Source organism: Tupaia chinensis, unplaced genomic scaffold, assembly GCF_000334495.1.
Source record: "Tupaia chinensis unplaced genomic scaffold, TupChi_1.0 Scaffold146584_1, whole genome shotgun sequence".
Taxonomy (NCBI): Eukaryota; Metazoa; Chordata; class Mammalia; order Scandentia; family Tupaiidae; genus Tupaia; species Tupaia belangeri.
In genome coordinates, this window is record NW_006206439.1 from 500,093 (window position 1) to 524,663 (window position 24,571).

The 24,571-nt window shown below is 59.7% G+C and overlaps 2 protein-coding genes across 8 annotated transcripts in view; one reads left to right on the forward strand and one right to left on the reverse strand.

Moving 5' to 3' along the window:
• PLCD1 (phospholipase C delta 1) overlaps window positions 1-2,928 on the forward strand; it is a gene marked incomplete in the record, with an annotated part of 20,233 nt that extends 17,305 nt beyond the window's left edge. The window contains 10 exon segments of the mRNA XM_027768467.1: window positions 1-89; window positions 175-319; window positions 393-542; window positions 626-784; window positions 975-1,134; window positions 1,294-1,410; window positions 1,808-1,986; window positions 2,079-2,211; window positions 2,288-2,437; window positions 2,572-2,928. Coding sequence (XP_027624268.1) covers window positions 1-89; window positions 175-319; window positions 393-542; window positions 626-784; window positions 975-1,134; window positions 1,294-1,410; window positions 1,808-1,986; window positions 2,079-2,211; window positions 2,288-2,437; window positions 2,572-2,657 — 1,368 coding nt within the window.
• Window positions 2,929-3,179: 251 nt separating this feature from the next.
• VILL (villin like) lies at window positions 3,180-23,068 on the reverse strand. Of its 7 annotated transcripts, none has more exons than XM_027768470.1 (20): window positions 23,020-23,068; window positions 17,506-17,572; window positions 17,283-17,357; window positions 16,769-16,974; window positions 15,254-15,362; window positions 13,618-13,728; window positions 13,157-13,356; window positions 12,734-12,812; window positions 12,554-12,652; window positions 11,894-12,032; window positions 11,368-11,468; window positions 9,227-9,364; window positions 8,965-9,147; window positions 8,352-8,531; window positions 7,660-7,805; window positions 6,738-6,882; window positions 4,883-5,068; window positions 4,616-4,684; window positions 4,167-4,445; window positions 3,180-3,393 (listed from the first exon to the last, which is right to left on the reverse strand). In XM_027768470.1, exons 2-20 carry the CDS (start codon window positions 17,569-17,571, stop codon window positions 3,280-3,282), a joined length of 2,625 nt encoding a protein of 874 aa, XP_027624271.1. In that variant the 5' UTR covers window position 17,572; window positions 23,020-23,068; the 3' UTR covers window positions 3,180-3,279. The 7 variants fall into 7 exon arrangements, with proteins under 7 accessions (XP_027624271.1, XP_006169016.1, XP_014439837.1 ...); XM_006168954.2 differs by having other exon boundaries at window positions 4,167-4,424; window positions 8,965-9,123; window positions 17,506-17,657; window positions 23,020-23,048; XM_014584351.1 differs by having other exon boundaries at window positions 8,965-9,123; window positions 17,506-17,657; window positions 23,020-23,048.
• Window positions 23,069-24,571: the final 1,503 nt, after the last annotated feature.

Here is a 24,571-nt window from a genome sequence, read left to right on the forward strand (position 1 = left end):
CTCAGCCACTACCTGGTGTCCTCCTCCCACAACACCTACCTGCTGGAGGACCAGCTGACAGGGCCCAGCAGCACGGAAGCCTACATCCGGTGCGGCCCGGGGAGTCTGGGGGCCGAGCCTGGGTGGGCCCTCCGGGCGGTCCTGGAGGGTCCTAGCTGCCACCCCTCCTGGCAGGGCGCTGTGCAAAGGGTGCCGTTGCTTGGAGCTCGACTGCTGGGACGGGCCCAACCAGGAGCCTATCATTTACCACGGCTACACCTTCACCTCCAAGATCCTCTTCTGCGACGTGCTCAGGGCCATCCGTGACTACGCCTTCAAGGTGGGTGTGCCCCGGGCTGGGGACGGGGACACCAGGGACTTCGACTCCCTTCTGACGTGCCCTTGGGCCTCAGGCCTCGCCCTACCCGGTCATCCTGTCCTTGGAGAACCACTGCAGCTTGGAGCAGCAGCGCGTGATGGCGCGACACCTGCGTGCCACCCTGGGCCCCATGCTGTTGGACCGGCCGCTAGACGGGGTCACCACCAGCCTGCCCTCCCCCGAGGTATGGTGGTGCCCAGAGCAGAGGGCTGGGGACCTGCTGGGTGACGCCTAAGTTCTGACCGGCTGTCCCCTCCCCGTCCCTAGCAACTGAAGGGGAAGATCCTGCTGCAGGGGAAGAAGTTTGGGGGGCTCCTACCTCCCGCTGGGGAAGGTGGTCCCGAGGCCACTGTCGTGTCAGATGAGGATGAGGCTGCTGAGATGGAGGATGAGGCCGTGAGGAGCCGAGTGCAGCACAAGCCCAGGGTTCGAGGGAGCCGTGGGGCGGGCAGCCCTGGGCCTTCTCTGTCCTCCCTCTCCTCGGTTCTCGGAGGCTGCAGCTCAGCCCCTGTCCCCTCTCTGTCCCCCTCTCGGCCTCCGTTTCTGGGTCTCTGACTCCTCAGCATTCACCCCGTCCCGGCCTCTGATCTAACCCGAGCCTCCCTGTGGCCCCCAGGACGACAAGCTGCGGCTGGTGCAGGAGCTCTCAGACCTGGTCGTTTACTGCAAGAGCGTCCACTTCGGGGGCTTCTCCAGTCCCGGCTCGGCCGGGCAGGCGTTCTACGAGATGGCGTCCTTCTCCGAGAACCGCGCCCTGCGCCTGCTCCAGGAATCGGGTGAGTGCCTGCCCCATGGCCCCTGACCCCTGGGTGGCTAGGGCCGGCCTAGCTCCCCGCTGCCCAGGACCAGAGCGGCGCTCCCCGCTCTTAGCAGACAGCTGCAGGGGCGCTCGGGCTCCAGCGGCCTCCACTTCTAACCCGAGCACACCTGCGCAGGAAACGGCTTTGTCCGGCACAACGTGGGCCACCTGAGCCGGATCTACCCCGCTGGTTGGAGAACCGACTCCTCCAATTACAGCCCCGTGGAGATGTGGAACGGGGGCTGCCAGATCGGTACGCGCTGGCGGCGGCTGGAGAGGCTGGAGGAGGCTGGAGGAGGCTGGGAAGGGGTGCGGCCCTGAGGCCAGGCACCTGGAGCCTGGAGGGCCCTGCTGTGGGAGGGCTGAGGACCTAAGCAGGACCAGATGCTGGGATTTCTGGAGCTGATCATCCCAGGCTGGAAACAGCTCCTCCCCATGGGGCGTGGTGACGGAAACGCATGAGCCCACTGGCGTTTTGAATCTGGCCCCAGCGTTGGAAGGCGTGGTTGGTGGGGTGGGTCAGTTAGCATGGCAGAGCCCAGTGGGCATGGGAGTGATGCCAGACCCTAGGCCTCAGTGTCCCGGAGTAGGCTGGGCTTGAGGGCCCCGAAGCCAGCCCGCACCCAGTGCCCGCTCTCCCTGCCCCGTAGTGGCCTTGAACTTTCAGACGCCAGGGCCAGAGATGGACGTGTACCAGGGCCGCTTCCAGGACAACGGGGCCTGTGGGTACGTGCTGAAGCCCGCCTTTCTGAGAGACCCCAACTCTACCTTCAACTCACGTGCCCTGACCCAGGGGCCCTGGTGGGCTCGGAAGAGACTCAACATCAGGGTATGGCAGGACATGGGAGAGACAGGTGCTCACAGGCTTCCCTTCCCCCTCAGACCATCGCTGACCCCTTATCGTCCCCCGCCTCTCCTCAGGTCATCTCAGGGCAGCAGCTGCCGAAAGTCAATAAGAACAAGAATTCGATTGTGGACCCCAAGGTGATCGTGGAGATCCATGGCGTGAGCCAGGACCAGGCCAGCCGCCAGACTGCCGTCATCACCAATAACGGTACGTGCCAGGCCTGGGCCAGGCCCAGCTGCTGGGGCTGGTGTCCACGCCGTTGATGGGAGCCTGTCCCCCGTAGGTTTCAACCCCTGGTGGGACACGGAGTTTGAGTTTGAGGTGGTCGTGCCTGAGCTTGCCCTGGTCCGCTTCCTGGTGGAGGATTACGATGCGTCGTCCAAGAACGACTTCATTGGGCAGAGCACCATCCCCCTGAACTGCCTCAAGCAGGGTGAGCGTCTGTCGGAGGGAGGGATGGCCGGGGTCCGGGGAGGTAGAGGCAGGGCCTGGCATCTCTTGGGCTGGGTCTCTCTGTCCCTGACTGACAATAACTCTGTATGCTCCTTCCCACCCTCTGCCTGCCAGGTTACCGGCACGTCCACCTTCTGTCTAAGAACGGGGACCAGCACCCATCAGCCACCCTCTTTGTGAAAGTCTCCTTTCAGGACTAGACTCGGGGAGTCCAGCAGGATCGCCTGCATGGGTCATCCTTTCTGTCCGCACCTGGGGTCAGGCTCGGGGTAGCTGGCCCCAGCCTCTCACTTGGATCAGAGGCCCCTGAACTGCCTTCGGCCCCTGTAGGGTCTGTACTGCTGCCTCTTTGGGGCCCAAGAGCTGGCCCAGCCCCTGGAGCTGTCCTCAATTCCGTTAGGAACAACACTGCAGCCCTCTCCACCCTCTGGCCAGCCCTGGGTTGAGGGTTTTTATAAAAATCCTGATCAAATTAAACGCTGTCGTCTCTCTACCTGGATGCCAGGAAATTCCCCGTGACTCATGCACACGCGTGTGCCCAGAGCACTCTCGACCTTCCCGTGCTCACTGGAGTCGGAGTGAGGTGAGTGTTGTCTGGAGAGGCCAGCAAGGAACAGTCCCCAAGGAGGGCACTGTTGGCTCTCTCTGGACTGTCATGGACGCCTTTCCACCCCGGCTGCTCCACCCTGAAAAGGGCCCCCACTGAGTGAGCCAGGCTTGAAAATGAGCTTTTATTGACACAGAGGGGGTGACCAGGAGCGTCCGAGAGGGTGTGACTGGGGTCTTGGCTTCAGGGTGGCCCTGGCAGGGGAGGCCCTGGGGTCAGAAGAAGCCCAGCTGCTGTTTCTCACGCTGCTGCCGCCACTTGGCCATGCTGTAGAACTCTTCCTTGGACTTCCCAAAGATGTCTTGAAAGTCGGAGTCTGAGAGATAGAACTGGGGCACAGGTGGGGGTGTCATCTGAGCTCAGAGTCCTGTCCCACTCAGAGGTGTTATCCAGGGCTCAGGACCCCCCACATCTCCACCCAGCACCCTTCCCCCGAGAACATACGTCTCCCAGGGCAGCCCACCCAGTGCCCCTGTCTCCACCCAGCACCCCCCCCCCCCCCCGCCCCCCCCCCCCCCGAGAACATACGTCTCCCAGGGCAGCAGTGGGTCATGCCTTGGGCACATCCTGCTCATTTTTTTTTAAGAATTATTAATTTAACTTCATTTGTTATTGATTTTTAATTTGACCAGAGAGAGACAGAGAGAGAGAGAGACAAGGGAAGGGAGAAAGCAGTTCCAGGACTTGAACCAGAGATGGCCATGACTCCCGGCCAGCACCTTTAACCACCACGCCACCTGCCGGCCCCTTCTTGCTCAGTTTTATACACATTTGTTTTTCTGGTTTTTGTTTTTGTTTTTACAGAGAGGTTTTTGCTATAGGGTGCGTGAGCTCAACAGAAAGACAGAGAGAGACAGAAGGCAAGAAATCACCCTCCAGGGGGGATGGCCACGCTGCAATCCCTTCTCCTCCATTCTCCTCTTGGGATTTTGGGCACACACACACATGCACCCGGCGTGAGTTTAAGCCACTGGGCCCGGGCCTCGGACTGTGGTCAACTATATGGGAGTCCAGCGACATAGCCATTACGCCAACAGCTGGTCCCCAGTTTTAGACACATTTGTGCAGAGGTGGTGACAGGCAGGGGCCCTCGGGCACTCACCTCCTTGCGGGCAGGGTCCACGCCCTCTGGCAGGTCCTCAGCAGCCTGGTGCATCAGCCATTCACGGGGCAGGCCTCCGTTGATGGCAGGGCTGGTGCCGCCACTGGTGCTGCCGTGGGTGCTGCTGCCGTCACCTGCCTCGGGGCCTGGCTCCAGCTCCTTCTCTGCACTATTCTGGGAGCCCTCCAGGGCCTGCGGGGCCAAGGGACCTGTCCTGCCATCGCTTGGCCATCTAGACAGCTGGAAGTTGTTGACTTCCTGTCCAGAGAGGGACCTCAGCTTGGGAAGACGGGGAATAGGCAGCCCACGGGGACGCCATGTTGAACCCATTGGCCTCTTGTCCCCCAGTGTCCCGTCCCATCCACCAGGGCCTGGCCTATCCCCTACCCATTCTGGGTCATGCTGTCTGAGCCCAGACTGGGTGGGGAAGCTGGGGCTCCAGTACTCACTGCTGCTATTTCAGAGATGGTGGACACTGCTGCCAGGCTGCTCTCCACACCCTCATCACCCTGGCTGTTCTGGGGGCAAGAACCAGGACCAGTGTCAGGGTGGAGGCAGGATGAAGGGCACCCGTGAGTCCCGAGAAGTAGCCTGAGGAGAAGACCCGGTGTCTCACACACAAGGTCCCCAGCCAGGCCACGCCTCCTTCTTCTGCCAGGAGCACACCTGTCTCCTCCCAAATTAGGCAGGGCTGGGGTTTTCCGGTGCTCACTCACCGTCCACTTGTAGGGGTCCCAAGCAAAGAACCATCCGGTGAAGGTGGGAGGCTCGTGGCCCTGTGTGACCACCACGATGGGCGTGGCCGGGCTCCTCCCTGCTGGGTGGGTCTTCAGGTACTCCCGGCCCCAGGCCACTGCCTCCTCCTTCCGCCTCTGTGCAGCTTCCCCGAGCCACAGGAAGATCTGGGGCACAGACAGGCTTGGGCATACGGAGGGTCTATTTGGAGTCGCCACCTTGTGCCTACTCCCTGTCCAGCAGGTGGTCTCAGGACCCCACACCCACATCCCTGGCCAGACAGGCACGCTCAGCAAGCTGCCCTGCCCACACACGCAGGGACATGTGCGCTCACAGGCAGGCTGGCGTGTGTTCCATCCTTGAGTATTTACTGAGCACCTACTGTGTGCCAGACACTGCTCTAGGCATTGAGGACTCAACAGTGAGAAAAGAAAGAACACCTTTGTATGGGGCTTTTCATTAGGGGAGAAATCGCATGCATGGCGAGGTGGTGGGTTTTGGTTTTGGTTTTGGTTTTGCCAGAGGGCACATGTGCTCACCAAAAAGAAAGGGAGAGGGAGAAAGTACCCCCAATGGGGCACGGTCACACCCCAGTCCCTTCTCCATTTTGTTTTCCTGTTGACATTTTGGGACACACACACATACCCAACGTGTTTTTCTTTCTTTCTTTCTTTATAAATTTGGTCTTTAATTCCATTTTTCCATGAGCATTTTTTAAAAAAAGAATTATTTAATTTACTTTATTATTATCATTATTTTTTTAATTTGACCAGGAAGAGACAGACAAAGACAGAGAAGGAAAGTGAGAAAGCAAGTCTCCAAGTCTAGGACTCGAACTGTGGTTGGCCATGTGGGAGTCCACTACCATGCTACCTGCCAGCCCTCCCCTACCCCCACCCAGCCCACAGCATGTTTTTCAAGCTGCCAGGGCCAGGATTCAAACCATATGGTGGGATCCAACTGCCCCAATGACGGGGGCCATGGGGCCGGCCCAGAATGTTGAAGCCAGAAGAAACAACCAGTGCAGAGGGCCTGAGGTGTGGCGTGCCTGGCACGCTCTGAGCGAGGAGGCCAGGCTGGCTGGGGCAGAGTGAGCGAGCGGGGATGGGGAAATCGAGTCAGGGAGGTGGGCTGGCCAGGCCACCAGGGCCATGGTGAGGGCTCGGGCTTTATTCCAAGTGAGGTGGGTGCCCATGGTCTCCAGAGCAGTTCACACAGTGCCATAGACAGCCGTCCGCACACACGCATCACAGCCGTGTAGACGCGCAATCGTCCCTCACACGGTTGTCTAGCACGTGTCTACACATAAGCACAATCACACAGGTTACACGGCCACACATGCCCAGCCAGCTGCACCACTGCATAATCACACGGAAACATAATCCACAGACACACGAGCACAGCACATACCACGGACACCTGCCCAGATCACATAGTCTCCCTCACGCACGCTTGTACACACACATGCATGCCACACAGTCTCACCAGCGAGCACTGGTCTGGCCAATCCCAGGCAGCCAGTGGAGCACACAGGGTCAGTCTCAGAGGCAGCCGTGTCCACACGCCACGCTCACGTGTGGGGCATGGAGGCAGGTGCAGACATGGGCCCTCATCACCTGCAGTCACACCCCTTCATAAGGCAGAGTCACACACAGTCCTGAACATGCTCAAGTCAGAGTCCCTACAGTCTCAGTACACAGTCAAGTGACACGCCCACGGTCTCACGGCCAAGTCAGTGTCCCACACCTCCAGCCTTCCGTGCCCAGTCTAAGTGTGCCGTTCCACAAACACAGACACACCCCTGCACAGCCAGCCAGGCAGGGGTGGCCACTGTACCTCCTGCCAGGTGTCCAGTAACATGGTGTCATGCTTGTCCAGGTCCTCTTGGCTAAAGAACGCCACTTCCGTGAGGACCAGGCAGCCCGCCTGGCTGGAGCATTCAAACAGGCGTGGCTGGAAGCTGGAGCCTTCCTCAGGGAGCCTGGCAGTGTGAGCACAAGGCCATGAGGGTGCTGCGCCTCAGCAAGGTGTCCCCGCCCGCCTCTGGGCTCCACCCACCCCAGAATGCTCTCAGGAGCCACAGGGTCCTCTCTGTCAGTGAAGGCAGAGCAGCCTCGGCCAGTTGTGACACAGCTGCCACATGAACTCCAAGAGCAGACCTCAGGGAAGGTCCATGGCTGGGACCTGAGTTGAAGCCCTGTCCTCCCTGGGGTGGAAGGAGCCCCTGGGCCTATCCCCAGCACTGGGCCGCCTCAGGAGGGCTGAGCCTGGGGGTTTGGGGGGTACAGTGCATGAGACAGGCCCACAGACCCAAGAGGGCAGCCTGGGACTCAGCCCCTCCTCCCCCAAGGCCTCACCCTGCCATGTGTGCCTACACATACCCTGTGCATGCACATGCACACGCACACATGCACTGAATACGGCTGTTCTCACCCTATGTCACAGGACGCTGTGGACGTGCACACTGGGCCCTGTGGACTGCTGTCGGGCAATGGTGCCTGGTCCACCCGTCCAGGACCTGGACATGCAGGGAGCGGACTCTGCCAGCAGAGGGCACCACGTCCCCTGCTGGCTGGCATCTCCCAGATCCCAGTGACCCAGGGCTGAGGGCTGGGGAGTGCAGGGGTGGGCTGTGCTCTTGAGGACCCGAGGGGTCCTGGGTTCTAGTCCACCTCTCCCGCTCTCTCTCTGTGACTCCTGATTAGCCGTGCACCCTCGGGGCCCTCCTGTGAGAACACTCTCCTCCCAGTCCCGTTACCTCCTGCTGCTAGGGTACGGGGCCCGGCCTCCCAGGGCCACCCAGAAATGGGGAGGCTCCTGGCCCTCCAGCACCGTTTCCTCGTTTCTCTGGAAGACAGCGGTGACCACCTCCCGTGCTGTCTCACGCTGGTCACCATTACAGCCCTGTGGGCAAAGAGCTGGGTCAGGCCCTGCAGGGGAAGGGTCTTCACCTCCCATCCTACCCACACCCCGCTCAGGTCTGCCGGGAGCTGGGCCTTAGTCAGAGAGGCCCAAGCTGACGGCAGGGCATGTAAGAGCAGGAAACCCACTCCACCCCACCCCCGGCCTCCGTCCACCCAGCTGACCAGGTGACAGAGTGTGGGACCCTCCCCAGGTCCAGAGCATGGGGCAGGATCCTCAGGCTCAGAGGCTCAATCACAGTTTAAGCTGAGGTCAGAGAACTCCAGCAAACCAGACTGGGCCTTACCCTTTTCTCAAGGCAAGGAGGAGGGGTGGCCTGGCCTGACCTAGCTCTGGTCTGTGAACGGTCAGGTCCACATGTCACTTTGTAACCTACCCCAGGTCCCAGAGGGGACACAGTGGCCTCTTCCCAACCCCTGTTGGCCCATCTGGGCTGGGGTCAAAGGCTGCAGCCCTGTGCAGGGGACCCCTCTGCAGCCCGGCACCACCACCCCGGGGCCCACGTAGAGCAGTCAGTGCTGTGGGTACCTTCCCGAACCAGAGACAGCAGCTGTCGGCCGTGACCAGCACGAAGACATCACTGGAGATGAGGGACGAGGCGCGGGCTGGCACCTCCGTGGTCCTGGCGTTGCGGCGGTCAGTGCCTTGCACGTGGAAGAGCCTCGTGGTAGATGCCGGCTGCCCCATCCCATGGTGCCCGGGGCTTCCCTACAGGAGGGCTGAACCTCAGCAAGGGCTCCTGGGGAGTCGCCTTCCTGCCCTGGACTGCCTCAGGGCTCAGGGGCCCCCTGTGGGGACCCGGTCTAGGGTAAGGAAGGAGACTCTTCTAAACAGTCCTCTTGCCCCCTTGCTGAGGGAGCTGGGCGCAGTGTCCAGGCCTTGCAGGGGCAAAGTGGGGGCTGGCTCTGTGTGTGACCCCAAGCAAGGTCCCGTACCCCTTCGCCTCCACTTCCTCAGCTGTGCTTCTCCTACTTCAGGCCTGGCTCCAGGCCCAGGACAAGAGGCCCAGGAGATGGTCACCCTCCTGGGCCTCCGACATGCTCCAGGAAACCAGTGGGTGGCCAGGTGGGCTGCAGGCCTGAGGAGGGGCTAAGCCAGTGCAGGGGCCACAGCGCAGGGAGGAGCGGTGAGATGGGCCTACCTGGAAGACCACCAGCCGGCCCTGGAAGATGGCCCGGAAGTGAGGGGGCTCGCTGCCCATGGTCACGTGCTCCTGCACCAGGGCTCCACCCTGCGTGAGATCCAGCTCCTCGGCATTGCGGTGCAGGGCTCTGATTTCATCTGGCGAGGCCTGGTGGCCCTGCAGGTGGGGGTGGTGAGCACCCTGCATGGCCCTCGCATCCCACTCTCAGATCCCAGCCCTCGGGCTTGAAGGTGCAGGCCACCCCCTCGGGCTGGCGTACCTGCCACAGGTAGAGGAGGGACTGGACGCGGCCCAGCCACTGGTACGTGTAGAGGACGAGGTAGCAGTTGTTCGCACACAACTGTCCGTAATGCTTGGGCTCCACGGGCTGCCGGCATGAGTCCTGGATGCACCACACCTGGGGACAGGGCACAGTAGACACAGGTGGTCCTGGACCTGAAACAGCCCGTCTGTCCTTCACCCAGCCAGGAAACCCTGCTCAGCCTTCAAGGCATTCCTCATCTCTGAGAGCGAGGGCAGGGGGCTCGTGCCTGCCCGCTCTCAGCTAGGACTCTGAGTCTGCGTGCCGTAAACGAGTGGTGTAGACTCTAAAGGCTGCTGAGATTGACCCGACCCCACCAGCCACAGCCCTTGGAGGGGGCAGACAGGTCACCACATAGGTGCTTGGGGCTCCACCCAGGGCAGCAGCAGCAGCAAGGCAAGAAGTGAGGCCTTGGGGCTCTTGAAAAGTTCCCTTTTTCCAAATAGCACTTTAAAACAAATAAACAAAGTCTGTTCAGATTGAAAGCAAAACACTGCCCCGCGTTTATCTTCATGGTTCTGTGTTCCTGAGCTTTGGAGTGAGGCAGACCCTGGTCAAATCCCAAGGCTGCCCCCTGCTGGCAGAGAGGCCACTGTAAACTGCAGTTTTCCTACTGTAAATTGGGGGTCCCAGGCCTGCTCCATTTTGTGCTGATTTGGCAGGAAACAATGTCTGGGCATCCTTTACCTGATGGAGCCTGACACCTGTCTCCAGGGAGTTCCGCTCCAGCCCCAGCATCCAGAATCCTGCCCCTTTTTTTTCTTTTCTTTTTGAGAGGTTTTTTGCTATAGGGCGCATGCATTCGCCAGAAAGCGAGAGAGAGACAGAAAGCGAGAAATCACCCCCCAGGGGGGATGGCCATGCCGCAATCCCTTCTCTTCCTTTCTCCTCTCGGGATCTTGGGCATGCATGCACATGCACTCGGCGTGAGTTTAAGCCACCAGGTATGGGCCTTGAACTGCGGTCGACTACGTGGGAGCCCAGCGACATAGCCATTATGCTAACTGCTGGTCCCAAGAATCCTGCCTTTGACAAAAGAGGCTCACCCAACCACATGCCACCCAAGACTGGCACTCACCTGACAGCTGGGCCTCCTGGCTCAGGCCTTCTCTGCCTGCCTGCCCACTGCCCGCCGAGAGGGATCCCTCCTGGCCGCCTGTGCTTGGAGCCTGGGACCCGGAGCCCTCCACCCTCCATCTCTCCCCTCCTTTATGCTTTCCTGTCTCCCGTTCTCCTGTCTGTCCCCCTCTGCCTCAGAGTACCCCATCTCTTCCTGACCCCTTCCTCATCTCCTGTACCCCATCCTCCCTGCTCTCCCTCCACCTCGGCTCCTCCTCTGTCTCCACACTCTCCATCTTCCCTAGATTCCTCCTGTCCTCCCCCGTCCCCTCCCTGTCTTTCTTCTGCCTCTCTCCCTCCTTCCCCCCTTCCCCCCTTCCCCGTCTCCTCTCTCAGTTGCTTCCCTCTGTCCATCCAAAGGAGGCAAATGTAGAAGGCAACCTGGAACATTCTCTGACCTGGGCCCAACTGAGAACCAGGCCCCCTCAAAAGGCCCAGCAGTTCTGATCCCACAAGCTGGCTGCGTTCCCAAACCAGCCTGGGGTCAGATGGGACCAGTCTCTGCCCCATTTCCTGGACTTAAACACTGAAACTGTTCTGCTCAGGTGTCAGCCCACAAGTCAGCAAGCCAGCCCTGTCCTGAACAGAGACTGGAAGGGGCCCCAACTCCCGTGTCTCCTAGAACATTGCGGCCAGACGGTGGCTCACGGTGCCGACGGTGCTGGGGGTCGTGTGTGATGTCCTCTGTGCTATTTTATGCTCGGAGTTGTGCACCTGGCTGTGACCGTGTGGCTGCTATCATGTGCAAGTGCCAGGTGCCAATACGTGCGCCTGCATTATCGTATGATGACCTGGTCTCACGATAACAAGGGATAGTAAGTGTCCCTGTGCTCCCATGCTGTGCATGCGAGCAGCCGTGGTTGTCCCCCAGCAGGCCTGACTGTATGCGCTGGCTGTCGGAGGGCGTGTGTATACGCACACGTGGCCTGAATGTTTGCGGATGTGCACCTGTGTGCACAACTCCCCCAGCAAGCCCTCACCTCCACCTTCCCGGAGCCGTCGTCCACCATCCTGAGCTGGGCCGCTAGCTCGGGCTGGCTGTGCAGCTTGCCCACGTCCGGCTTTGCCCGCGTCAGCTTACCTGACGGTGGGGTAGAGGTGGCTGCAGCTTCTGCCCCGGCCGCTCCAGCCCTGCGCTCACCCATCCCACCAGGACTTTGGATCTCGCCCCGCCCAGTCTCCCGCTGGCCACGCCCCTTCTCTATCCCGCCGAGTTTCCGGTTTCTGCTAGGCCTCGCCCCACTCCCCCCAGGCCACGCCCACGAGAGCCATACCCCGCCCACGTTCTGGGGCCCCGCCCCGTCCAGTCTCCCGCCCCTTCGCCCATCCTGCGGTTTCCCGTTTCTACCAGGCCCCGCCCCACTTCTCCCAGGCCACGCCCAGTACAGTCATACCCCGCCCACTCCTTACCCTTCCCTCCAAGGTTCTGGGTCCCGCCCCTCCAACCTCCCGCAGGCCACGCCCCTGCCAGGCCCTGTCCCTGCCGGCTCGGCTCCGCGCGCTCACCCAGTCCGCCGAGCTTTCTGTGCCTGCTCGGCTTCTGGAACCACGTCTGGAAGAGCTGCTTGAACGCGACCGACTCTGCGCCGTCGTCTTCCACCTCCACGTTGGTGTAGGGCGGGTAGCCCTTGGCCCGGATGAAGTCCTGGGGCAGGGGATCTGTCAGGCCTGCGCCCCGAGGCCCACTACTCCGCTCCACCCCCGGGGACCTTCAGGTCGGGCTGCCGGGACAGCTGAGCTCCGGCAATCGTTAAGTTAATTAACGGAGCTCCTGACCCATTTTAACCAGCTGCGACTTCTCCGAGGTCCCTGAAGGCAGGCAAGGTCCCCGTAATCCGGGCCTCGGGAAGGGCTAGCTATGACAACACCCAGACCCCAGCAGAGCCCAGCCTCCCATCAACCCCATGCAAGGAGGGGTTGCAGACGACCTCTCACACACAAAGTTTCTTAGGAGCCACCTGCAATGCACGCTTAGGACTCTCAGGGCAGGAAGTACCCTCTTTGGGACCCCAGGGTAGGGCTACCTCTCCTCTGAGGCCTCTGGATAACGAGATTTCCCCACTCAAACTCATGTTGGGGTGTTTTCCTTCCTTAACTCCAGGGCAGGGTTGTGTCCCCGGTCAGACCCCAAGGTGGTGCTGCATCCCTCAGCGCCCAGGGCCTCACCTCCGCCCGACTGAAGGCAGCCTCTTTCTCCTGGGGTTTGGACATGTGTCCCTGCCACACATAGATCTTGAAGCCCCCCTCGTCCAGGATGTAGCAGTCCTGGGAACGAGGGCGAGATGGTCAGCCGCAGGTGCAGACTGGGCTGGGGATGGGTGGGGTGCTGGGCCGGGCCTTCCTCACCTCCTCCTGCAGTAGGTCCTGGGTCAGTGGGCGGGTTGCTACCTCCTGGACCACCAAGTCCTCTCCGTTCCTGTAGACACTGGGGGACAGGCAGCCAGGTGTGGGCAGCCCAGCCTCTCCCTGGCCTGGCCACCTCCAGGTCCCTTCATTCCTCTTCCCTTGGAGGTGGAGCCCAGAGTTGCCGTCCTGAGCTCACTGCAGCCTTGCTAAGGAGCCCTGGGCAGCTCCCTGAGCCTCCCAGGGCCTCAGTCCCTGGTCTGTGCTATGGCTTTCTCAGCAAGGCAGCCACACCGTGCAAGAGTACTGCTGGGCCCACGGCCCCACGTGGCTTTCTGGAGGACAGACACTGTCATATTCCGATGGGGACGGACATGCCAGCCAAGACTGCCCCGCCCACGTGCCTGCCCGCCCGCGTCTGCTCACTGGTAGAGGCGGATGTTGGCCTTCTGCAGTTGGTTAATACTCTCGGTGGGCAAGGCGGCCTGCAGGCTGCCCACTCTGCGGCCCAGCACGGTCTCCATGATCTGCATGAGGTCGGTGGCTTTGGCCTCATCGTCTACCACGCCGATCTGTGCCCGGCCACCACGCTCCCTGTCCCGGATGCTGTAGGTCAGGGCCAGCCCCTGAGGGAGAGGACCTGGCTGTCAGGCATCCCCAGCATCCCCTTACCCCTCAGAGAGCCCACTCCAGAGCCTTCCCGCCACCATAGAGCTAGGTGGGGGAGAGGAGGCGGGTCCCTCATCCTGGCATTAGGGCACCGTGAGCACAGGGTCCGGACTCAGCGTGTGCTTCCCAGGTGCTTCTTGGGTTGCGGTGGAAGGTGACAGAGGATGGCCACTGTCTTCCCAGCCCTGCGCCCTGCAGTTCCTGGGGTGGATACTGACCCGAGACTTCTCAGAAATGCTGGTCTGAGGCCCGTTCCACTGAATCATCACCTTGCCCAGGTCCAACAGGAAGACATCGCCCCTATTAAAGCTGCTCCAGGAAAGTGCCACCTGCCAGAGCCAGGAGGGCAGGGAGAAAGCGGGGCTCATACCACCAGGGCCCAGTGGGCGGAGCGCAGGCCACACCCCCACACAATGTTGGGGGTGTGGCCGCGTGTGGTGCGTGTGCTCGCAGGTCATGCAGCATTTCCCAGGATGTGTGTGGCTGACCGAGCTTTCACTCAGTGCACACCTGCAGCTGTGCATGTGTACATGCACACGTGTGTACAACGGAGCCCATGTCTGGGGCCGGCAGGTGGCGTGGAGGTTAAAGCAGCTGGGTCCCAATGGCCAGTGGTACAGTTGGAGCCCTGGACCTGAGAGTTTGAAAATCATGCCAGGTGCATGCGCACGTGTGCCCAAAGTCCCAGGAGGAGACTGGCGAAGGGACTGCAGTGTGGCCATCCCCCTCAGGGGTGACTTCTCACTTTCCATCTTTCTGTCTCTCTGGCAAGTGCATGTGCCCTAGAGCAAAGAATAAAAGATAAGAAAGGGGGTCCGTGTCTGCATCCGTGTGTGTGGACATGCATGCACAGACACAGGTGGGGCAGGACAAAAGTGGACATGTGTGTGCGCCTGTGGGGACAGGCTCTGCTTCCATGTGGGAGACGGTGTGCACCTGCAGGTAAGTGTGGTTACACAACTTGAGCACTTTTTGTTTTCAGAGACAGAGTTTTACTACAGGCCGTGTGCACTCGCCAGACAGAGAGAGACAGAGAGACAGAAAGCGAGAAATCACCCCCCAGGGGGGATGGTCACGCCGAAATCCCTTCTCTTCCGTTCTCCTCTCGGGATTTTGGGCATGCACACACACACACCCCCAGTGTGAATTTTAAGCTGTCATGTCCAGGACTCGAACCACAGTCGACTACATGGGATTCCAGCAATGTAACCATTATGCCATCTGCTGGTCCCCAACCTGAGACACTTTCGTGAATAAAAGGGGACATTAAATAATGATGTCAGGCTGATAGGCAAAGCCCAGGGCTGTGTGGTGTCCCTGCATGACCAGAGCCAGATGGTCATGGATCTGTGGGTGACAGTGCAACCTGTGGGACTGTCTACATGTCACAGGGTGGCCACATTCTGTGCAGACGACAGGCGAACCTTGTAGACACTACGCCTGAGTGTCCACCACACCCACTCTGGCCAGATGGTAGCAAAACGTCTAGTTCTAACAAGACCAGCATTTCCCATCGATTCCCAACAAGTGGAAGTACGGGGTACGCGGCTACGTCTGCACAAGGGCACTGCGTGGACCAAAGTGCCCCGCGGTGACAGCGGGAGGCAGTGCGTGTGCCTAGGGGTGACAGTGACAGTGTGTGTCACCTCCTGTTGTGCAGCTGACGAGGTCATCAGGTGCGCCATCTTGTCTGCCTCATCTGCCCAAGAGACAGGTGGGTAGACAGAGGTCCGGGTGTGGTGGCAGAGGGGCTTCTCTCTGCTCCTCGTCCCGGATGTGTCCCCCCCCCCATACCCCTGCCACCTCCACACTTCTTTATTCACCAGGTCAAATGGCGTCCCTGGTGGCCCTCACCTCGGCGGCGGACACGTGCTTGGTCCCTTTGATGTGTAGCAGTCGTGGGATGTTGTACGTGTTGGTCTCCACGTGCTTGAGGCCCGAGGCTAGGCCTCCCTTCCTGTAGCTGAGAAGGGAACAGGGTCCCACGTAAGAACACACACTGCTGGGGCCGGCAGGTGGCGCGGTGGTTGGGGTGCTGGACTCTCACATGGCTGACTGCGGCTCGGCAGCTTGCTGTCTCTCTCTCTCTCGACAAATTGAAGAATAATAACAATGAATAAAATTTAATGAATCCTTAAAAAAAAAGGAATTATTTAACTTTATGTATTTATTTTAATTTGACCAGAAAGGGACAGAGTGAGAAAGAGAGGGAAAGTGAGAAAGCGAGCTGCCAGGTCTGGGACTCAAACTGCAGTCGGCCACGTGGGAGTCCAGCTCCCTTAACCACCACACCACCTGCTGGCCCCCAAATAAATACTTTTTTAAAACCAAAAAAGAAACACACTGCAATATACAGGGATGCGTGTACAGGTAAGCCTGCGCACGTCTGCACGCAGAGGCTGTGCACGGGTCTCTTTACTATGTGGGTCTGGGTAGGTGTGGACAGATGTATGTAGAGGTGTGTGAGTGCACACATGGGGTGTGAGTGCCCATGCGTTTATCCGTGTAACGAGATGCGGTCACACGCATGCGCACACACACCAGTGTCCGTGTAGGGCTGTGGTGTGACTCTGTTCATCCATGTGAGTCTAGACGCGTGAGGACACACCCACAGACGTGTGTCGGCGTGTGGTGGACTTGGACACACGTAGGGAACCTGTGTAGGGATGATGCGTGTTTCTGCGTGTGCGTGGATGCTTATGTGCATGTGTTCATGCATGCATCTATTGTACACGTGCCTTCAATAGAAATGGCTGAGTACGGCAGTTTCTCCTACTCACCCCAAATACATCGCCGTTATTCACGGAAAGACATTTGAAACAATTTACAGCAGAAGGCGTATGTCCTACTGGCACGGTAACATAACAGCACACTGGAAACATCCCTCCACTCCTAGGTGTACACTCAAACAGATGAAAACATCTGGGAACCAGCAGTTAGCGTAATGGCTATGTCTCTGGACTCTCATGTAGTCGACTGCGTTTTGAGTCCCAGACCCGGCAGCTTAAACTTACACCGGGCGCATGTGCGTGTGTGCCCAAGATCCCGAGAGGAGAATGGAGAAGGGGTTGCTGCGAGGCCATCCTGGGGGGGGGGGGGATGATTTCTCGCTTTCTGTCTCTTTGTCTCTCTGTCTCTCTGTCTCTCTCTCTCTTTCTGGTGAGCGCATGCGCCCTATAGCGAAAACCTCTCCAAAACAAAAACAATGCTACTGTGTACCTGAAATGGTGAATTGTATGGCCAGTTGGATCTCAACAATGACCCAGCATGTCTGGCCATGGATGAGGCAGAGAGGCACCCCAACACTGCCCCAGCCTCCGCCCCCGCTCCTACGTCTGCCTCTCCCCTCCCCTCTCCACACACACTCACAGGATTCCTGCGCGGAAGTAGCTGCGGAAACAGTCGGACTCATGGCCCTGCGCCTCGCGGTGCTGCACGGTGGGGCCTCCCAGGGTCTCTCCCAGGCGCTGCACGAAGGCTCCCGCGGCGCCCTGCGCCTCTGCACCCGCCTTCTTCCCAATCCAGTAGTGCAGGTCGCTGGACGTCCCCTGAGTGGCCTTCGGGTTCTGGGGGATCTAGGGCCCAGGAGGGGTTGACAGAGTAGGGGGTTGACAGAGGACCCAGGGCGAGTGAGCAGCTGAGAGCCCAGGCATGGAGGGGGGCAGGTCACAGATCTGCCAAGGGCTTGGGGGAGCCCTGGGCAGGCCCTTCTCAGGCCAGAGATCAGGAAAGGGGGAGGGAAGTGCTGAGAGGCCCCAGGGCAGCGTCCCCTAGGGGGATGCCATTCTTGGGCTCTTCCCAGGGTAGAGCTTTTGTCCCTCTACCAGCGTCCCCAGTGCTGGGCTACATTGCCCCCCTCAGACAGACTCTCCAGGTGACTCACGTGGAGGACAACATAGCAGTGCTCCTCAAAGAAGTTCCCATAAGCCCTCTCGGGTACCGGCACCGTCTTCAGATTCTGGGAGAAGAGGGGAGACAGTGACAACGCTAGAGACCCTTCCGCCATGACACGCCCCCAGGATGGGCTGGATCAGGGAGCTCTGGGAGGGGATGTCACTAGTCTCAGGGACTCCCCCCCCCCTTTGTGGCACGAGCCTGCCCCTCACCTCAATGATCCATACGTGGAGTTCCCTCTGGCTGTGGATGGCTGGGAGGCTGTCGCCTTCGTTCATCCTAGGCCGGGCAGGAATGAGCGAGGACACAAGGGTTCTCAGGCTGGAGGCTTCCCCCCAGCTTCCTGTTCCCTGGGCTCCTACAACTGGCCAAAGGCACCTTCATCACAAAGCGTGACTTTCATCAGGAGGGCTCTGTCAACACACAGCCGCCACCAGGCCAGGACAGGTGCGACAGGCGTGTGGACTGAGGCTTTGCCCACAGGAAACTGGTGCGTCCGTGGGTGTGCTGTTAAAACAGGGCTGAGGGACCAGCAGCTGGCGTAATGGCTATGTCGCTGGACTCCCATGTAGTCGACCGTGGTTCAAATCCCGGACCTGGTGGCTTAAACTCACGTCGGGTGTGTGTGCGTGCGTGCCCAAGATCCCGAGAGGAGAATGGAGGAGAAGGGACTGTGGCGTGGCCATCCCCTCTAGGGGGTGATTTCTCGCTTTTGGTCTCTCTGTCTCTGTGTCTCTCTGGCGAATCCACATGTCCTACAACAAAAATTTCTTAAAAACAACAACAACAACAACAACAACAAAAACTAGGGCTGACATCTCTGGACAGGAGCAGGCTCGGAACACATCAACAACTTCTGCAAACAGATGGGAAGTTAGAAACGGGCTAGGCAGACAGGCCCAGGACCCACAGTCAGGGGCAGTCACTGTCAACAGAGATGGGTGACACGGACAGGGAAGGGCTCTGCGATTAGGAACAGATCCAGCTGGCAGGGACAGACTGCAGACAGGAGGAGGCCCTTGACTTGAGACTCAGTCCTGTAGCCAAAGACAGGGTCTGTCCACAGGCCAGGGCTGCGAATAGACACAGGCCTTCTCCCCAGACAGAGTTGAAGAAGAACTTCTGTAGACAGACACGGGTTCTGCAGAGGACTGGGTATGTGGATAGCAAAAAGGCTCTGCACACAGGCGCAGGCTCTGCAAACAGGGACAGCTTTCTGAGACCAAAGGCAAGATGGCAGCAGGCAAAGGCTATTCTAACAGAAGTGGGTTCTGTCGACAGGGACCCTCTGGGTGTGCATTGCAGCCTGTGCAAAGAGAGACAGACTACCCAGGCGAATTCAGACGGGCCCAGCAAATAAGCAAAGATTGTGAACACTGGGGCCAGCAGGTGGCATGGTGGTTAAGGACGTTGGACTCCCACATGGCTGACCATGGTTCAAGTCCTGGACCTGGCATCTTGCTTTCTCACTTTCCCTCTCTTTTTCTCGCTTGCTTGTTCTATCCTTCTCTAGTCAAATTAAAATAAATAATAAATAAAGTGAAATACAATTAAAAAAAAAGATTGTGAACACTGACAAAGGCTCTGGGAACACGCATGGGTTCTTTGGGCACAGAGAAACTGCAGACTGGGAAGGCTCTGCAAACAGGAAGGGCGGCAAGCCCTTAACACAGGGACTCTTTGTACAAGGGGCAGACTCTGCAGGCACGGACGGGCACACAGATAGGCAAGGCCGTGCCACCCAGCATAGCAGAGAAACGCGTCCTGGAGTGGGGCAGGCTCCTAAATAGGCCAAAGCTCTCCAGACCTGGTCAGGCTCTGTCCGGAAGACGGTTTCTGAAACCCTGCATACCGGGAAGTGAGTATAGGCTGGGAAAATGACCGTGAACTCTGCAAAGAGATTCAGGCTCTGAAAAATGACATAGGCTCTCCAGACAGAGCTCCATAGTGGCTCCTGCAGACAGGCTCTGCTAACAGTGACAGCTTCCCCAAAAGAGGAGCGAGATCTGCTGGAGTGAGCTGGCCAAGAATTCAGTTTGTGTCCAAGCACTGATGCACTAACGAACAAGATCTTTGGAGAGCCCCAGATTCTGCCAAAGGGCTTGATAGAAGAGGCTGAGTTCTGGAAACAGGCCAAGTCTCTATACATAGGGCCAGGCTCGGCTAACAGGCCTGCATGGAAACAGGAAGGCCTGGGAACCAGGAAGAGCTTGTGCAGCTAGCCGTAGGCTCTGAGATGAGAGAAACAGGTGCACCACACAGGCACGGCCCCAGACAGTGACGGACACTCTATAGGAATGGGCCCTGCAAGCAGGTACGTTTCACCCAGGGAAATTCAGACAGTGCCAACAGGCAAACACCCTGAGAAAGGTTGATGCTGCGCACGGGACTCAGGTTGTACCGTCAGAACCTGGCTCTGAAACAGAAGAGGCTCAGCTGGGAGGCCGGCAGGTGGCGTGGTGGTGAAGGGCACTGGACTCCCACATGGCCTACCACGGTTCGAGTCCTAGACCTGGTAGCTTGCTTTTTCACTTTCTCTCTCTCTTCTTGTTCTGTTTCTCACTGGTCAAAATAAATAAATAAATAAAATTAATGAATAAAAAGGTAAAAAAAAAGTTTTTTAGAGATATTTTTGTTATAGGGCCTGTGCACTCACCAGAGAGACAGAAAGTAAGAAATCACCCCCCAGGGGGGATGGCCACACCACAATCCCTTCTCCTCCATTCTCCTCTCAGGATCTTGGGCACACACACACATATGCCTGGTGTGAGTTTTAAGCTGCCTGTTCCAGGACTTGAGCCACAGGCAACTACATGGGAGTCCAGTGACATAACCATTATACCATCTGCTGGTCTCAAGTTAGTTCTGCTAATCAGGGACCTAGCCTGGTGACAGAGACCTATTGCAGGGGAAACAGGTCCTGCCAACAGGGCAGGTACTGTAAACAGAGGAGCTCTGCAAACAGAGGCAGCGTCTTTAGGCAGAAAGAGGTGTTCCAGACAAAGGCACCACCAGGCAAGCTTCATAAACAGGGCAGGCTCATGCTGGGCAGGTTCTGTAACAGCGGATATCCCACATAGGGAGCCTGGGACAGACTGTTTAAAGAGATGCAGACTCAGAAAGCAGACGCTGGCTGGGGCCAAAACCGGTTCTGCTAAGACAAAGGCTCTGTGAACCCAGGGCATGCTTTGCACACCATGAGTGACTCCGAAGACCGTGACAGCCTCTGCAGGCTCAGCTGACCTGAGCGGATTGAGCAAATCAGATGCCAGCTCTTGACGGTCAATTCTTTTCTTTTTTTAAGAAGGTTTTTTTTTTTTGCTATAGGGCGCATGTGCTCTCCAGACAGACAGAGAGAGACAGAGAGACAGAAAGCGAGAAATCACCCCCCGGGGGGGGCGTGGCCACACCAAAATCCCTTTTCCTCCATTCTCCTCTCAGGATCTTGGGCACGCATGCGCATGTGCCCAGCGTGAGTTTTAAGCAGCCAGGTCCAGGACTCGAACTGTGGTTGACTACTTGGGAGCCCAGCAACATAGCCATTACGCCACCTGCTGGTCCCGACAGTCAGTTCTTGAAACAAGGCTGAACTCTTCATATGCTCAGACTGGGCAAACCACCCCAGGCTCTGCAAACAGCGATCGGGCTCCCTTGAGTCTGTGCTCTGTGGTTCAGCGTGCAGGGGAGGAAGGGAATCCTGAATGGGGAGGTCTGGGGAAGAAGGCGCTGTTGACTGCGGGTCACTCTCCACTACCTGGGCCTTCCCTGTACCACCCCTTCTCAGCCTGTTCGAGAAGTTCATCCGTGGAAGTCCCTTCTGCGTCTAATCTAAGCCTCCACCGCGGCATCTTTCCTTCTCGCTGTTTTTGCTCAGCAGACCCAGAAACCACTTCTTTCTGCACCTCTCCCTGGAGGCCCAGGCCCTGCTGCGGTTTAACTCCTCCCTCCTTCCTGCTCCACCGGGCAGTGTCTGAGCAGCAGCAGGGACACCCGGGGCTGGAGCTGGGCTCCCTCTGCGTGACCAGGGAGGAGGTGAGGAGAGACTCCCAGAGCACAGAATGAGCAGCACAGTGCCCAGGCCTGGCCTTGGCCCCGGATGCAGCAGAGCAGCTCGGATTCCCTGCAGCTCTGGCCAAGGTTATCGAGGGCTGCCCCAGGCTGGGAAGTTGGCAGGACCCTGGAGGGAACACCCAACAAGGTGGCCTTGGGTGTGGGGAGTCAAAGGGACCTCCTGGAGCTGGGTCACGCTGCCCAGTCTGTGTGGCAGATAGAGGGCCTGTCCTGCCTCCTGCCGGGGCTGGAACTGGGGCCATCACAGCGTGCAGCCTCTCCTGACACCCCGTGCAAGGGCGCCCTGGGGTTGGTCTCCCTCACGGGGAAGACGCCTGAGCAGGGTTTGTTCACTGCGGGGTCCCAGCTGCCTGGCACGGAGCTGCTCCGTAATCATTGCTGGATGAATGAGGCATGTGGGCTCAGACCGGACTGAGTGGAAGGGAATGGGAGGGAGTCGTCGCGCACTCTCACTGTCCCTGGAACCTTTGGGCGATGGCCTGCTGGTGTGACAAGGACACGAGTGACAGGCAGAGGCAGGGGCCGTGGCATGGTGATCTCAAGCAACGGAAAATGTATGCTGATGTTTAATGGTGGATAAGGGACATGCAGTGGTGACCCTGTACCAGGACCCTGAGTGACAGGCAGAAACACTGACCAGTGACAGCAACTAGGGCCCTGGAGGGCAGTGACAGAGGTACAGACGGACAGGCATTTTGAGATGTGGCTCGTGGAACAGCCTGGCAGCCAGGGCCCCTGTGGGATGGGAAAGTCAACCGGCAGCCAGGAAGTTGTGGCTCAGCTGGTGTCACTGAGCGGGGGAGGGTGACCGCATCCCCCGGCTCCAGCTAAGGCTACATGCGAGATGCAGTCACCTGTGTTCACTGTCTGCCAACTGGGCTCGGGGGAGATGGGGTCCAGGGGTGCTCAAGAGGGGGGTCCCCTCTGTCTCCTACCACCCCTGTCTTTCTCCTCTAGCTTCCCCCACTTCAGAGCACCCCCCTCCCCGTGCCCACTCCCCCACATTGTTCGCTTTTCCCCTGGGGAACTGCCGCTGCCTCCCTGGGAGGGACCCCCTCCATGTCCCCTCTCCCTGAAAGCTCCTTCCTCTTCCCTGTGGGCCCACTCCTCTCCCAAGTGCCCAGTCTCTCCTCTGGGCACCCTCTCTTTTCCCTTGTCCCCACTGGGCCCTCCTCCCCTTCTCTCCCCAGACGCCCCCCACTCTGGAGAGTCCACTCGGGTGTCCCCTGCTTTCCCAGGTCCCTCTCATCCTGCACACCCCTCTCCACAGGATCCCTCCCCTCCTCCATGCCTGGAAAGGAGGAGACTCTGGCTCCTTTGCCCAGGTTCCAGGGAGCGGGGAGGGGTGCTGTCCCCAGGAGGGGGAGGAAAGGCCAGGAGGGCCCGTTGTGGGGGTGGGCTGGGGCGGCGGAGACCAGCTCTGTGGGAGCCGGAGCCCTAAACACGGCCACTTTCCTCACTAGGTGGCCCCAGCCATGGCTGCCCTGCCCGCTCAGCACGCTCACCTGCCGGGCCACTCTCCCTCGCCGCCTCCGGAGTTCTGCTGCCCCGTGCTCTGTGGACTGCCCCGCACACCTGGGACCCCTGTCTAACCCTGGCTTGGGCCCACCCCTCCCCTTCCCCAGGGTCCCGAGTCCCCTCCCTGCCCGGCCTACCTGCTGGAAACGCTCCCTCCCTCTGGTGCCTGGGCCCTGCCTGTGGGCAGTGCCGGGCTGGCTGTTGGCCAGGCTCTGCCCACCCCGCCTCCCCCCTCCTGTAACTCGATCCCCACTCCCGCCTTGCAGGACACACCCTCTCAGTGCTCCCCTGGCTGGGCAATTCAAATCTGGTCAGTTAGTCAGTCAACACACACTGAGCAACACTGCCCTCCCCAGGGCCGTGCCGATCTGCCGGGCCTCTGCTCCTGGGTCCTGGTGGTCAGAGAGAACAGAGGAGGAGGCCCGGACGCCAAAAGGGGGAGTGTGGAAGTCTGGATGGCCCCTGACCCTCACTCCCTGAGTGGTGGGCTCCCCTCGAACCCAGAAGGCTCGACCACTCCAGCAAGCTTTACAGGGACACAGGACCAAGGCTGAGGTGGAGGTCAGGCTCAGCGAGATCCAGGTCCCTTCAGGAGGGGAGGGGGTATCCAGGGCTCTCCAGGAAGCCGCTGTCCCCTTCCCCACCCCCATCTGGGCTCCCTGCCTGCATGCCCTCCCCCCAACCCCAGGGACACTGATACCCATCGTGGGAGAGTCCGGCCCAGCCCTGGCAGGGAAGTCACGTCCCACCTTGGGCTCCCTGCCCACGCCCACTTCCCCTCCCTTCTGAAGGTGGGGTGGAGGAGCTCCAGGAAATCGAGCCTTCCAGAAACTCCAAGGACACAGCTCTCCTCCACTCCACCGGCCTCCGCCCTAGCCGGGGCCCAGTCAGTGTGGCCAGTCCCTCCAAGGGCCGGGTCGGTTTCACCCCACGGAGGTGTGTGTCATGGGGTGGGGCTCCAGGCGCTTTGGCCAGCCGTGCTCAGCAGGATGTGCCTGGCAGTGTGTGTGTAGGTGCTTGGAGTCCCTGGGTCTGCCATTGCTCCTGGACCTCATGTGTGCACCTGTGTGCCGGCCTGTGACACTGCGACTTCCCTGTGACAGCGTGTTGGCCCGATTTCCTGTCTCTGTTGTCCCTGTGCCACCTCCCCCTGCCTCATCTCCCACCCCCTCCTAGCCCGCACTCATCCCCACGTCCCCTGGCAATGACTCTTGGTCAAGTGGCCACTGCCCTCTTGCCAAAGCTAGTGGTTGGCTTGGCCGTCTTCCCGCCCTCTCGCTCTGTCCCTTGGGCTCTGAGTGTCCGAGGGTGTGGGCTCAGGCCTTGGCTGCCGTCCCTGTCCCAGTCCCCAGGCTGTGGGTGCCATGGAGACGCTGTTGCCTCTCCTGACCCCAGTCAGTACCCTCCGGCGTCCCAAGCCTCAGTCTCTGTCACTCGGTGGCTGGTCACATCTCCCCTGGCACAGCTGACCCCACCTCCACCTCAGGCCTCGTGCAGTCTGTTTTCTGTCTGGGAAGGAGGGCCCCTCTCAGAGCTTCAACATCAGAGGGCACCTCCCCACCACCCCATCGGGGCGCACCACTGCCCTGCCCACGCACCTCCCCGCCACCCCACTGGGGTGCACCACCGCCCTGTCCGTCAGAAGCACACCCTCCTCCGTCCATCAGAGCACACACAGCCCTCTGTCCG